The sequence below is a fragment of the Pseudophryne corroboree genome, chromosome 11 (genome assembly GCF_028390025.1).
Source record: "Pseudophryne corroboree isolate aPseCor3 chromosome 11, aPseCor3.hap2, whole genome shotgun sequence".
In the NCBI taxonomy this organism is placed as follows: domain Eukaryota; kingdom Metazoa; phylum Chordata; class Amphibia; order Anura; family Myobatrachidae; genus Pseudophryne; species Pseudophryne corroboree.
This window is the reverse complement of record NC_086454.1, coordinates 37305529-37320713: the sequence shown is the minus strand read 5'-3', so window position 1 is coordinate 37320713 and position 15185 is coordinate 37305529. Positions and strand designations below refer to the sequence as shown.

Sequence of the window (15185 nt, the reverse complement as noted above, 5' to 3'; positions counted from 1 at the left end):
TGTAAACCGTACAAGTGATTAATAGATTATACATCACAGACAATAAATAATATAGGGGTGCTATAGTCTTATGTTGTCCATAATTCCTGATTAAACAGATTCCAGCTGGAAAGAACGGTCGCCTATTTCACCTCTGATGGTGTTTTTTTTAAAATACACCTTTGCGTGAAACCTGTGTGTGATATATGAGTGGAGGCAGGCTGTGCGCCATCTACGGAGAGTGATCTAGGAAGCTGTAGAATAGTCCCGACTTCTAGTGCGTAGCCGCGTTCCTGTGGGCTGGGTACAAGGGCCTAATTCAGACCTGATCGCACCTCTGCGAACTTGCAGAGGTTTGCGATCGTATATTCGCCGCCCAGTAAAAAACCCATCCCGTGCAAGTCTGTGTACGCCATGCGGAAAGGTTTGCAAATGCCGGTCAGCTGCCAATCCGTTCGCAACTCACCATCTAATGTTTCTCTGACGTCCTAGTGGATGCTGGGAACTCCGTAAGGACCATGGGGAATAGCGGGCTCCGAAGGAGGCTGGGCACTCTAGAAAGATTTCAGACTACCTGGTGTGCACTGGCTCCTCCCACTATGACCCTCCTCCAAGCCTCAGTTAGAATTCGTGCCCGGCCGAGGTTGGATGCACACTAGGGGCTCTCCTGAGCTCTTAGAAAGAATAGACTTACGTTTTTTATTTTCAGTGAGACCTGCTGGCAACAGGCTCACTGCAGCGAGGGACTAAGGGGAGAAGAAGCGAACTCGCCTGCTTGCAGCCGGATTGGGCTTCTTAGGCTACTGGACACCATTAGCTCCAGAGGGATCGACCGCAGGCCCAGTCCTTGGTGTTCGGTCCCGGAGCCGCGCCGCCATCCCCCTTAGAGAGCCAGAAGCAAGAAGATGGTCCGGAAAATCGGCGGCATGAAGACTGTCTTCACCAAGGTAGCGCACAGCACTGCAGCTGTGCGCCATTGCTCCTCTCACACTTCACACTCCGGTCACTGAGGGTGCAGGGCGCTGGGGGGGGGGCGCCCTGAGGCAGCAATAATAACACCTTGGCTGGCTAAAATACCTCAATATATAGCCCCAGAGGCTATATATGAGGTAAATACCCCTGCCAGAATTCCATAAAAAGCGGGAGAATAGGCCGCGAAAAAGGGGCGGAGCCTATCTCCTCAGCACACTGGCGCCATTTTTCCCTCACAGCTCGGCTGGAAGGAAGCTCCCTGGCTCTTCCCTGCAATATACAGTAACAGTAAGAGGGAAAAGAGAGGGGGGGCATTAAATTTGGCAGTATATATACATATATTATATGAAAAGCAGCTATTAGGGACATAACTCAGTTAGTCCCTGTATATATATAGCGCTCTGGTGTGTGCTGGCATACTCTCACTCTGTCCCCCCAAAGGGCTTTTTGTGGGTCCTGTCCTCTGTTGAGCATTCCCTGTGTGTGTGGGGTGTGTCGGTACGGCTGTGTCGACATGTTTGATGAGGATAATGAGGTGGAGGCGGAGCAGATGCATTTTGAAGGGACGTCACCCCCTGCGGGGCAGACACCCGAGTGGATGAACTTATGGAAAGAAATGAGTGCACGTATAGATTCTTTACATAAGAAATTTGACGACATGCCAAATGTGGGACAGCCGGGATCTCAGCTCGTGCCTGTCCAGGTGCCTCAGGGGTCGTCAGGGGCTCTAAAACGCCCGCTACCTCAGTTTGCAGACCCGGATGTCGACACGGATACTGATAACAGTGTCGACGACGATGAGTCAAACCTAATGCCTGTCAGGGCCATTCACTGCATGATTGAGGCAATGAAAGAGGTGTTAAACATTTCTGATTTACATCCAGGTACCACAAAAAAGGGTATTATGTTTGGAGAGAAAAAACTACCCGTAGTTTTTCCCCCATCAGATGAACTAAATGAAGTGTGTGAAGAAGCGTGGCTTTTCCCTGATAAAAAATTTGTAATTCCTAAGAAGGTACTAATGGCATTCCCTTTCCCGCCAGAGGATAGGTCACGTTGGGAAACACCACCTAGGGTGGATAAAGCGCTCACACGTTTGTCAAAAAAGGTGGCACTACCCTCTCAGGATACGGCCGCCCTTAAGGAGCCTGCTGATAGAAAGCAGGAGGCAATCCTGAAGTCTGTATACACACACTCAGGCATTATACTTAGACCAGCTATTGCGTCAGCTTGGATGTGCAGTGCTGCCGCTGCATGGTCAGAAAAACTGTCAGAAAATATTGACACACTAGACAGAGACACTATTCTGCTAACGATTGACCATATAAAAGATTCAGTCTTATATATGAGAGATGCACAGAGGGAAATTTGCCGGCTGGCATCTAAAGTAAGTGCATTGTCTATCTCTGCTAGGAGATGCTTATGGACTCGTCAGTGGACGGGAGATGCAGATTCCAAGAGGCACATGGAAGTTTTGCCTTATAAAGGGGAGGAATTATTTGGGGATGGTCTCTCCGACCTAGTTTCCACAGCAACGTCTGGGAAGTCAGCATTTTTACCCCATGTTCCCTCACAGCCTAAGAAGGCGACATTTTATCAGGTTCAGTCCTTTCGGACCCAGAAAAGCAAGCGTGTAAAAGGAGGGTCTTTTCTGTCTAGAGGCAGAGGTAGGGGAAAAAGGCTGCAACAGACAGCAGGTTCCCAGGAACAAAAGTCCTCCCCCGCTTCCTCTTCCAAGTCCGCCGCATGACGGTGGGGCTCCACAGGCGGAGCCAGGCACGGTGGGGGCCCGCCTCAGAAATTTCAGCGATCAGTGGGCTCGCTTACAGGTGGATCCCTGGATCCTTCAAGTAGTATCTCAGGGATACATGCTGGAATTCGAGGCGGCTCCACCCCACCGGTTCCTAAAATCTGCCTTGCCGATTGCTCCCTCAGACAGGGAGGCGGTGCTAGCGGCAATTCACAAGCTGTACTCCCAGCAGGTGATAATCAAGGTACCCCTACTTCAACAAGGCCGGGGTTACTATTCCACACTATTTGTGGTACCGAAGCCGGACGGTTCGGTGAGACCCATTTTAAATTTGAAATCCTTGAACATGTACATAAAAAAATTCAAGTTCAAGATGGAATCGCTCAGGGCGGTTATTGCAAGCCTGGACGAGGGGGATTACATGGTTTCCCTGGACATCAAGGATGCTTACCTGCATGTCCCCATTTACCATCCTCACCAGGAGTACCTCAGATTTGTGGTACAGGATTGCCATTACCAATTCCAGACGCTGCCGTTTGGACTCTCCACGGCACCAAGGGTATTTACCAAGGTTATGGCGGAAATGATGATACTCCTTCGAAGAAAGGGAGTTTTAATTATCCCGTACTTGGACGATCTCCTAATAAAGGCTCGGTCCAAGGAACAGTTGTTGGTGGGAGTAGCACTATCTCAGGAAGTGCTGAACCAGCACGGCTGGATTCTGAATATCCCAAAGTCACAGCTGGTCCCGACGACACGTCTACTGTTCCTGGGGATGATTCTGGACACAGTCCAGAAAAGAGTGTTTCTCCCGGAGGAGAAAGCCAGGGAGTTGTCTTCTCTAGTCAGAGACCTCCTGAAACCAAAACAGGTATCGGTGCATCACTGCACGCGGGTCATGGGAAAGATGGTAGCTTCTTACGAAGCAATTCCATTCGGCAGGTTCCATGCCAGAATCTTTCAGTGGGACCTGTTTGACAAGTGGTCCGGATCGCATCTTCAGATGCATCGCTTGATAACCCTGTCTGCAAGAACCAGGGTGTCTCTTCTGTGGTGGCTGCAGAGTGCTCATCTTCTGGAGGGTCGCAGATTCGGCATTCAGGACTGGGTCCTGGTGACCACGGATGCCAGCCTGCGAGGCTGGGGGGCAGTCACAAAGGGAAGAAACTTCCAAGGACTATGGACAAGTCAGGAGACTTCCCTTCACATAAATATTCTGGAACTAAGGGCCATCTACAATGCCCTAAGTCAAGCAAAATCCCTGCTCCTACACCAGCCGGTGCTGATCCAGTCGGACAACATCACGGCAGTCGCCCATGTGAATCGACAGGGCGGCACAAGAAGCAGGATGGCAATGACAGAAGCCACAAGAATTCTCCGATGGGCGGAAAATCATGTACTAGCACTGTCAGCAGTGTTCATTCCGGGAGTGGACAACTGGGAAGCAGACTTCCTCAGCAGACACGACCTCCACCCGGGAGAGTGGGGACTTCATCCAGAAGTCTTCCAAATGATTGTACATCAGTGGGATCGTCCACAGGTGGACATGATGGCGTCCCGCCTAAACAAAAAACTAGAGAGGTATTGCGCCAGGTCAAGAGACCCTCAAGCGATAGCTGTGGACGCTCTAGTGACACCGTGGGTGTACCAGTCAGTTTATGTGTTCCCTCCGCTGCCTCTCATACCAAAGGTATTGAGAATAATGAGAAAGCGAGGAGTAAACACAATTCTCGTGGTTCCGGATTGGCCAAGAAGAACATGGTACCCGGAACTTCAAGAGATGATCTCAGAGGACCCGTGGCCTCTGCCGCTAAGACAAGACCTGCTACAGCAGGGGCCCTGTCTGTTCCAAGACTTACCGCGGCTGCGTTTGACGGCATGGCGGTTGAACGCCGGATCCTGAAAGAAAAGGGCATTCCGGAGGAAGTCATTCCTACGCTTATTAAAGCCAGGAAAGAGGTTACAGCAAATCATTATCACCGCATATGGCGGAAATATGTTGCATGGTGTGAGGCCGAAAAGGCCCCAACTGAGGAATTTCAACTAGGTCGATTTCTGCATTTCCTGCAAGCAGGAGTGAATATGGGCCTAAAACTGGGTTCCATTAAGGTACAGATCTCGGCTCTATCGATTTTTCTTTCAGAAAGAACTAGCTTCAGTACCTGAAGTTCAGACATTTGTAAAGGGAGTGCTGCATATTCAGCCCCCATATGTGCCTCCTGTGGCACCTTGGGATCTCAACGTGGTGTTGAGTTTCTTAAAATCACATTGGTTTGAACCACTAAAAACCGTGGATCTGAAATATCTCACGTGGAAGGTGGTCATGTTATTGGCCTTGGCTTCTGCCAGGCGAGTATCAGAATTGGCGGCTTTGTCTTATAAAAGCCCTTATCTGATTTTCCATATGGATAGGGCAGAATTGAGGACTCGTCCCCAGTTTCTCCCTAAGGTGGTGTCAGCGTTTCATTTGAACCAGCCTATTGTGGTGCCTGCGGCCACTAGGGACTTGGAGGACTCCAAGTTGTTAGACGTGGTCAGGGCCCTGAAAATATGTTTCCAGGACGGCTGGAGTCAGAAAATCTGACTCGCTGTTTATCCTATATGCACCCAACAAGCTGGGTGCTCCTGCTTCTAAGCAGACTATTGCTCGTTGGATTTGTAGTACAATTCAACTTGCACATTCTGTGGCAGGCCTGCCACAGCCAAAATCTGTCAATGCCCATTCCACAAGGAAGGTGGGCTCATCTTGGGCGGCTGCCCGAGGGGTCTCGGCTTTACAACTTTGCCGAGCTGCTACTTGGTCAGGGGCAAACACGTTTGCAAAATTCTATAAATTTGATACCCTGGCTGAGGAGGACCTGGAGTTCTCTCATTCGGTGCTGCAGAGTCATCCGCACTCTCCCGCCCGTTTGGGAGCTTTGGTATAATCCCCATGGTCCTTACGGAGTTCCCAGCATCCACTAGGACGTCAGAGAAAATCAGAATTTACTCACCGGTAATTCTATTTCTCGTAGTCCGTAGTGGATGCTGGGCGCCCATCCCAAGTGCGTTTTATCTGCAATACTTGTACATAGTTATGGATAACTAAATCGGGTTATTGTTGAGCCATCTGTTGAGAGGCTCAGTTGTTTCATACTGTTAACTGGGTTTCATATCACGAGTTGTACGGTGTGATTGGTGTGGCTGGTATGAGTCTTACCCGGGATTCAAAATCCTTCCTTATTGTGTACGCTCGTCCGGGCACAGTATCCTAACTGAGGCTTGGAGGAGGGTCATAGTGGGAGGAGCCAGTGCACACCAGGTAGTCTGAAATCTTTCTAGAGTGCCCAGCCTCCTTCGGAGCCCGCTATTCCCCATGGTCCTTACGGAGTTCCCAGCATCCACTACGGACTACGAGAAATAGAATTACCGGTGAGTAAATTCTTATTTTTTTTCCAGTCTGTGCGTAGCCCAATACTTACTCCTACAGTGCGAAAGAAACAGGCTTATCGGGGCCGAAGCTGACGTCACACACCCGCCCAGAAAACGGCCAGTTACCACCCCCACATGTCCACTTCCTGTCAATTAGGGTGGCCAATCCCGTGATCGGTTATCGGTGGGATCCCGGGATTTAAAAAAATGTCCGGGATTGGCCTCCCTACTGTCAATCAGCCTGCGTTCGCCTCAAAAAAGTAGCAGGAGTTTTTTGCAGTTTGGCCCGCGCATAAAGATCCGTACGCATGCGCAGTCATTAGATAATTGGCCGCTGTGTGATTTCGCATAACAGTGATCAGGTCTGAATTAGGCCCCAAGTCCGCTCCGGCAGGTCGGGGAGCTTCGGAGTCAACAGGGAGGGGGACCTAACACAGCGGAGCTTTCATCTGCTCAGATCAGCAGCCACGCTCTGCCTACTCCATGTTTAATCGTGATTACATGTAGCCATTATGACGTGACAATGTTCTTATCCTGTTTCTTTTTCTAGTTGTGGTCACAAAAATTTTAAGGCTATTTCAAACTCCGAATCACCGGACAACAGCACACAGTCTGGTTCAGAGAGCCAGGTCCGAAAATCAGGTGAGTTCCGGGCAGCGGGATGGGGGTGAAAAGTTCCCAAAATTATGGAGGAGGTGTACTAAGCCTTGGGGGGGGGGGGGGGGGGGGGAGAGAGAGAGAAAGTACCAGCCAATAAGCTCCTAGCTGTCATGTTACAGGCTGTGTTTAAAGAATGACAGCAGCTGATTGGCTGGTACTAATTTCTGTGTGGTACAGCGGGCACTCTGCATGTCGCACGCGGATCTAGGTGTATGGAACGGTTTCTCTATAGTATGGCCACTCTTTCCGTACCTTTAACATGCCGCACACAGATCCAGGTATATGGAACTTGTGCAAATCCTTATTATGATACAGAGTTAGTGAATTAATTTCTATCGTATTGTTTCATATTAATGAACAGATTTCTCGGGCCGCAGAGCGCCGGAGTTTTGTCTTACATTTTAACCGTTTGTTTCTTTTATGTTGGTTTTCCCATTGCAGATTATTTGGCTGGAAGTCCATTTAAACATGCTTAACTTCTTAACTGGCATGAGCAATTTCTAATATTTAAACGGTCTTAATATGTTTTATACGTTCTCGCTAAGATTGTGGCGTAATAAAGTTACTGTTGAGCTATAAACGTTGGTATTTAGCACCAAAAGCATACAGAATACTGGTGCCAAATTAATTGTGAAAGTACGACCGTAATAGGTGGTGCTGTGTGGTATTGAAGGTCGACAGTGTCTAGTTCGGCCACTATTGGTCGACAGGGCCTCTAGGTCGACAGGTCAAAAGGTTGACATGAGTTTTTTAATCTTTTTTTTTTTATGCCGTTTTCGCCGTACAGTGACTGGGAACCCTAATTAGCGCACCACGTCCCCTCGTATGGCGAGCAAACCTTCGGGCAAGGTGCCTCGCTCCACTACCGCTACGCTCGGCACAACTTACCGTTCCCAATCGTAGTCCGCGTGGATAGCAAAGTACGAAAAAGTTAAGAGAGAAGAAAAGTAAAGAACTCATGTCAACCTTTTGACCTGTCGACCTAGTTACTGTCGAACCATAGTGGTCGACCTAGACACTCGACCCAAGTCTTGTCAAGACCGGATACCTAGGTGGTGATGGTGCATCCTGCATTTATATCCCACCCCTGCTCCTCAGGGGGGTTTAATGTCTTGATCATAGGCCTCAGATTTAGTCCTTGTCAGATTGAGTTCATAGAATTCTACAATTTGTGTGTGTTCCATATTTCTCTCTCTGTAGGTGATAATTCCAGCATTCAGGATGAATCTGTGCACTTAAGAGACAAGAAGCCGGAGAAACGGCCACAGACAGACTTCAGGAGGTTGTCTGTGAATGAAGAACAGTACATGGAGCAGATGCAGGCCGGCCAGCAATCCGAGGTAGCCAGTTCTGGTGGCTCTCTTTCAGCTTTTCCTCTCCCGCCCTGCGTACCCCCGAGCATACAGTATATAGAATGGGTTTCCTTTTTGGGCGTCTCTATAGCCAGGCTGGACGCAGTTGGGCCGATGGAAGTTATGAAGCCTGCTCAGTTACACATTAGTGCACATTATAATGCATAAGTAAACGTTTGCTTCATTAATTTAATAACGACCATGAACAAACCTGTAAGCACCAGTTGGTTGAGGACGTAATTTACTTAGGAAATGTGATGGAAGTCTAAAACGATTGGTTAACTGCTAATCATGTGATCTCAACGGTCAGAGACATCTTTGGTGGATTGGAGCTTATATGCAGCTGTTGGAATCAAGACCTCTGGAGGATCCATAAAAATATCTGATGGAATCGAGCGTAGACTGATCAGATACACAGAGTAGAACAGGGCCTGCCGCCCCCGGCGCGCACTCCTCTCAGGGCCTGCCGCCCCCGGCGCGCACTCCTCTCAGGGCCTGCCGCCCCCGGCGCGCACTCCTCTCAGGGCCTGCCGCCCCCGGCGCGCACTCCTCTCAGGGCCTGCCGCCCCCGGCGCGCACTCCTCTCAGGGCCTGCCGCCCCCGGCGCGCACTCCTCTCAGGGGTTGCAGAAACCACATGTACCCCTCACAGGAGTTGCAGAAAGGTTTAGCTGACCTCGGAGTAGTACACCACCGTTCAGAGTTAATTATCCTGACAACCATTACTGTTGTGTAAGGGGGAGCGTTCTGTATGATTTGTGGGTGTGGCATCTAGAGACACAGGAGCAGTTGTCTGGGTGGGAGGAGGATTGGATTCTATTAAATCTCAACAGGTCCTGGAATCTGAACAAATTGTCACTGAAGAGAGATGTTATATAGTTAGGGGGGACAACGATCCAGGACACCCCTAAGAATCCACTACGAAGTCCTCACAAGAATGAAGGGTGTAGAATGGTCTCTGCCGCTCACATGCCAATCCTGTTGGAGCGTTCAGTAGTTTTTAGAAGACCTGAGAATGGTCGCACTAGAATCCTGCCTGATGGCACAATATAGAGGCACATTGTAATGTGCAGTACTGTGTGCAATGGTACCCTACAGAGGTAACACACACACACACACACACACACACACACACACACACACACACACACACACACACACACACTAAGAACGTTCTGTATATCCCCAGTATAACAGATATTGTCACTGTCCAAAACACCGGTGACTATACAAGGCTATCCTGAATGCTTGGCCTGCGAGAATTTCTTGAGATATGCCACGCTGTTCTGTATTTGGTTCCATTGAGAAGGTAACAAGATAACAGCCTAGGCCCCAAGTAGTTAATGTTCCTCATCTGCACATCATAAACCAGTGTGTAACGATTTACAGCTTACACATGTATGTAATGCTGGGTGCCCGTGTCTTTCATGTGTGTTCCCTGCTCAGATCGCACATGTATGTAATGCTGGGTGCCCGTGTCTTTCATGTCTGTTCCCTGCTCAGATCGCACATGTATGTAATTCTGGGTGCCCGTGTCTTTCATGTCTGTTCCCTGCTCAGATCGCACATGTATGTAATTCTGGGTGCCCGTGTCTTTCATGTCTGTTCCCTGCTCAGATCGCACATGTATGTAATTCTGGCTGCCCGGGTCTTTCATGTCTGTTCCCTGCTCAGATCGCACATGTATGTAATTCTGGGTGCCCGTGTCTTTCATGTCTGTTCCCTGCTCAGATCGCACATGTATGTAATTCTGGGTGCCCGTGTCTTTCATGTCTGTTCCCTGCTCAGAACGCACATGTATGTAATTCTGGGTGCCCGTGTCTTTCATGTCTGTTCCCTGCTTAGATGGAGGAAGAGTCTTCTCTGGATTTGCTCATTGAGGATCAGGACGATTTACTGGAGAAATTGGATAATTGGAATTTTCCAATCTTCGATCTTATGGAGAAGACAGGAGGGAAATCTGGGAGGATCCTTAGTGAGGTGTGTGCTATTACATTTATGTTACATGTATGTTACTTGTCCGTATCACTAATGAGACATATGCTGCTGCTTGTATTTGTTACTTGTCCTCTATCACTAGTGAAGTGTGTGCTGTTACATGTATTTTACTTGTCCTGTATCATTAGTGAGGTGTGTGCTGTTACATGTATGTTATATGTCCTGTATCACTAGTGAGGTGTGTGCTGTTACTTGTCCTGTATCATTAGTGAGGTGTGTGCTGTTACATGTATGTTACTTGTCCTGTATCACTAGTGAGGTGTGTGCTGTTACATGTATGTTATATGTCCTGTATCACTAGTGAGGTGTGTGCTGTTACTTGTCCTGTATCACTAGTGAGGTTTGTGCTGTTGCATGTATGTTACTTGTCCTGTATCCTTAGTGAGGTGTTTGCTGATACACGTATGTTACTTGTCCTGTATCACTAGTGAGGTGTGCGCTGTTACATGTATGTTACTTGTCCTGTATCACTAGTGAGGTGTGTGCTGTTACATGTATGTTACTTGTCCTGTATCACTAGTGAGGTGTGTGCTGTTACATGTATGTTACTTGTCCTGTATCACTAGTGAGGTGTGTGCTGTTACATGTATGTTACTTGTCCTGTATCACTAGTGAGGTGTGTGCTGTTTCATGTATGTTACTTGTCCTGTATCCTTAGTGAGGTGTGTGCTGATACACGTATGTTACTTGTCCTGTATCACTAGTGAGGTGTGTGCTGTTACTTGTCCTGTATCACTAGTGAGGTTTGTGCTGTTGCATGTATGTTACTTGTCCTGTATCCTTAGTGAGGTGTTTGCTGATACACGTATGTTACTTGTCCTGTATCACTAGTGAGGTGTGCGCTGTTACATGTATGTTACTTGTCCTGTATCACTAGTGAGGTGTGTGCTGTTACATGTATGTTACTTGTCCTGTATCACTAGTGAGGTGTGTGCTGTTACATATATGTTACTTGTCCTGTATCACTAGTGAGGTGTGTGCTGTTACATGTATGTTACTTGTCCTGTATCACTAGTGAGGTGTGTGCTGTTACATGTATGTTACATGTCCTGTATCACTAGTGAGGTGTGTGCTGTTACTTGTCCTGTATCACTAGTGAGGTTTGTGCTGTTGCATGTATGTTACTTGTCCTGTATCCTTAGTGAGGTGTGTGCTGATACACGTATGTTACTTGTCCTGTATCACTAGTGAGGTGTGCGCTGTTACATGTATGTTACTTGTCCTGTATCACTAGTGAGGTGTGTGCTGTTACATGTATGTTACTTGTTCTGTATCACTAGTGAGGTGTGTACTTTGTTACTTGTCCTGTATCACTAGTGAGGTGTGCGCTGTTACATGTATGTTACTTGTCCTGTATCACTAGTGAGGTGCACGCTGTTACATGTATGTTACTTGTCCTGCATCACTAGTGAGGTGTATGCTGTTACATGTTTGTTACTTGTCCTGTATCATTAGTGAGGTGTGTCCTGTTACATGTCCTGTATCACTAGTGAGGTTTGTGCGGTTTCATGTATGTTACATGTCCTGTATAACTAGTGATGAGGTGTGTGCTGTTACATGTATGTTATACATGTCCTGTATCATTAGGGAGGTGTGTGTGCTGTTACTTGTCCTGTATCATTAGTGAGGTGTGTGCTGTTACATGTATGTTACTTGTCCTGTATCACTAGTGAGGCGTGTACTTTGTTACTTGTCCTGTATCATTAGTGAGGTATGTGCTGATACATGTATGTTACTTGTCCTGCATCACTAGTGAGGTGTGTGCTGTTGCATGTATGTTACTTGTCCAGTATCATTAGTGAGGTGTGTGCTGATACATGTATGTTACTTGTCCTGTATCACTAGTGAGGTGTGTGCTGTTACATGTATGTTACTTGTCCAGTATCATTAGTGAGGTGTGTGCTGATACATGTGTGTTACTTGTCCTGTATCACTAGTGAGGTGTGCGCTGTTATATGTATGTTACATGTCCTGTATCATTAGGGAGGTGTGTGTGCTGCTACTTGTCCAGTATCATTAGTGAGGTGTGTGCTGATACATGTATGTTACTTGTCCTGTATCACTAGTGAGGCGTGTGCTTTGTTACTTGTCCTGTGTCACTAGTGAGGTGTGTGCTGATACATGTATGTTACTTGTCCTGTATCACTAGTGAGGTGTGTGCTGTTACATGTATGTTACTTGTCCAGTATCATTAGTGAGGTGTGTGCGGATACATGTATGTTACTTGTCCTGTATCACTAGTGAGGCGTGTACTTTACTTGTCCTGTATCACTAGTGAGGTGTGCGCTGTTATATGTATGTTACATGTCCTGTATCACTAGTGAGGTGTGTGCTGTTACTTGTCCTGTATCACTAGTGAGGTTTGTGCTGTTTCATGTATGTTACATGTCCCGTATAACTAGTGTTGAGGTGTGTGATGTTACATGTCCTGTATCATTAGGGAGGTGTGTGTGCTGTTACTTGTCCTGTATCACTAGTGAGGTGTGTGCTGTTGCATGTATGTTACTTGTCCAGTATCATTAGTGAGGTGTGTGCTGATACATGTATGTTACTTGTCCTGTATCACTAGTGAGGTGTGTGCTGTTACATGTATGTTACTTGTCCAGTATCATTAGTGAGGTGTGTGCTGATACATGTGTGTTACTTGTCCTGTATCACTAGTGAGGCGTGTACTTTGTTACTTGTCCTGTATCACTAGTGAGGTGTGCGCTGTTATATGTATGTTACATGTCCTGTATCATTAGGGAGGTGTGTGTGCTGCTACTTGTCCAGTATCATTAGTGAGGTGTGTGCTGATACATGTATGTTACTTGTCCTGTATCACTAGTGAGGCGTGTACTTTGTTACTTGTCCTGTGTCACTAGTGAGGTGTGTGCTGATACATGTATGTTACTTGTCCTGTATCACTAGTGAGGTGTGTGCTGTTACATGTATGTTACTTGTCCAGTATCATTAGTGAGGTGTGTGCGGATACATGTATGTTACTTGTCCTGTATCACTAGTGAGGCGTGTACTTTGTTACTTGTCCTGTATCACTAGTGAGGTGTGCGCTGTTATATGTATGTTACATGTCCTGTATCACTAGTGAGGTGTGTGCTGTTACGTGTCCTGTATCACTAGTGAGGTTTGTGCTGTTTCATGTATGTTACATGTCCCGTATAACTAGTGTTGAGGTGTGTGATGTTACATGTCCTGTATCATTAGGGAGGTGTGTGTGCTGTTACTTGCCCTGTATCACTAGTGAGGTTTGTGCTGTTACATGTATGTTACTTGTTCTGTATCACTAGTGAGGTGTGTGCTGTTACATGTATGTTACATGTCCTGTATCATTAGGGAGGTGTGTGTGCTGCTACTTGTCCAGTATCATTAGTGAGGTGTGTGCTGATACATGTATGTTACTTGTCCTGTATCACTAGTGAGGCGTGTACTTTGTTACTTGTCCTGTGTCACTAGTTAGGTGTGTGCTGTGTAACTTGTCCTGTATCAATAGTGAGGTGTGTGCTGTTACATGTATGTTACATGTCCTGTATCATTAGGGAGGTGTGTCTGCTGTTACTTGTCCTGTATCATTAGTGAGGTATGTGCTGATACATGTATGTTACTTGTCCTGTATCACTAGTGAGGCGTGTACTTTGTTACTTGTCCTGTATCACTAGTGAGTTATGTGCTGTTACATGTATGTTACTTGTCCTGTATCACTAGTGAGGTATGTGCTGTTACATGTATGTTACTTGTCCTGTATCGCTAGTGAGGTATGTGCTGTTACATGTATGTTACTTGCCCTGTATCACTAGTGAGGTGTGTGCTGATACATGTATGTTACTTGTATTGTATCACTAGTGAGGTGTGCGTTGTATGTTACTTGTCCTGTATCACTAGTGAGGTGTGCGCTGTTACATGTATGTTACTTGTTCTGTGTCACTAGTGAGGTGTGCGTTGTATGTTACATGTCCTGTATCATTAGTGAGGTGTGTGCTGTTACATGTATGTTACTTGTCCTGTATCACTAGTGAGGTGTTTGCTGTTACTTGTCCTGTATCATTAGTGAGATGTGTGCTGATAAATGTATGTTACTTGTCCAGTATCATTAGTGAGGTGTGCGCTGTTACATGTATGTTACTTGTCCTGTATCACTAGTAAGGTGTGTGCTGTTACATGTATGTTACATGTCCTGTATCATTAGTGAGGTGTGTGCTGTTACATGTATGTTACTTGTCCTGTATCACTAGTGAGGTGCACGCTGTTACATGTATGTTACTTGTCCTGTATCACTAGTGACGTGTGTGCTGTTCTGTATCATTAGTGAGATGTGTGCTGATAAATGTATGTTACTTGTCCTGTATCACTAGTGAGGTGTTTGCTGTTACATGTATGTTACTTGTCCAGTATCATTAGTGAGGTGTGCGCTGTTACATGTATGTTACTTGTCCTGTATCACTAGTGAGGTGTGTGCTGTTACATGTATGTTACATGTCCTGTATCACTAGTGAGGTGTTTGCTGTTACTTGGCCTGTATCACTAGTGAGGTGTGTGCTGTTACTTGTCCTGTATCACTAGTGAGGTGCACGCTGTTACATGTATGTTACTTGTCCTGTATCATTAGTGAGGTGTGTGCTGTTTCATGCATGTTATTTGGCCTATATCACTAGTGAGGTGTGTGCTGTTACTTGTCCTGTATCACTAGTGAGGTGTGTGCTGATAAATGTATGTTACTTGTCCTGTATCACAAGTGAGGTGTTTGCTGTTACTTGTCCTGTATCACTAGTGAGGTGTGTGCTGATAAATGCATGTTACTTGTCCTGTATCACAAGTGAGGTGTTTGCTGTTACTTGTCCTGTATCACTAGTGAGGTGTGTGCTGATAAATGTATGTTACTTGTCCTGTATCACAAGTGAGGTGTGTGCTGTTACTTGTCCTGTATCACTAGTGAGGTGTGTGCTGATAAATGTATGTTACTTGTCCTGTATCACAAGTGAGGTGTTTGCTGTTACTTGTCCTGTATCACTTGTGACGTGTGTGCTGTTCTGTATCATTAGTGAGATGTGTGCTGATAAATGTATGTTA

At 46.7% G+C, this 15185-nt stretch overlaps 1 protein-coding gene across 1 annotated transcript in view; it reads left to right on the top strand.

Annotated features, from left to right (window-relative positions):
- The window catches only part of PDE3B (phosphodiesterase 3B), a 199914-nt gene that overhangs the window by 135795 nt on the left and 48934 nt on the right, over positions 1-15185 (top strand). Inside the window, exons 7-9 of the mRNA XM_063946478.1 lie at positions 6663-6754; positions 7973-8112; positions 9969-10103. Of these exons, the coding sequence (XP_063802548.1) occupies positions 6663-6754; positions 7973-8112; positions 9969-10103 (367 nt within the window). The remainder of the gene's footprint in view (positions 1-6662; positions 6755-7972; positions 8113-9968; positions 10104-15185) is intronic.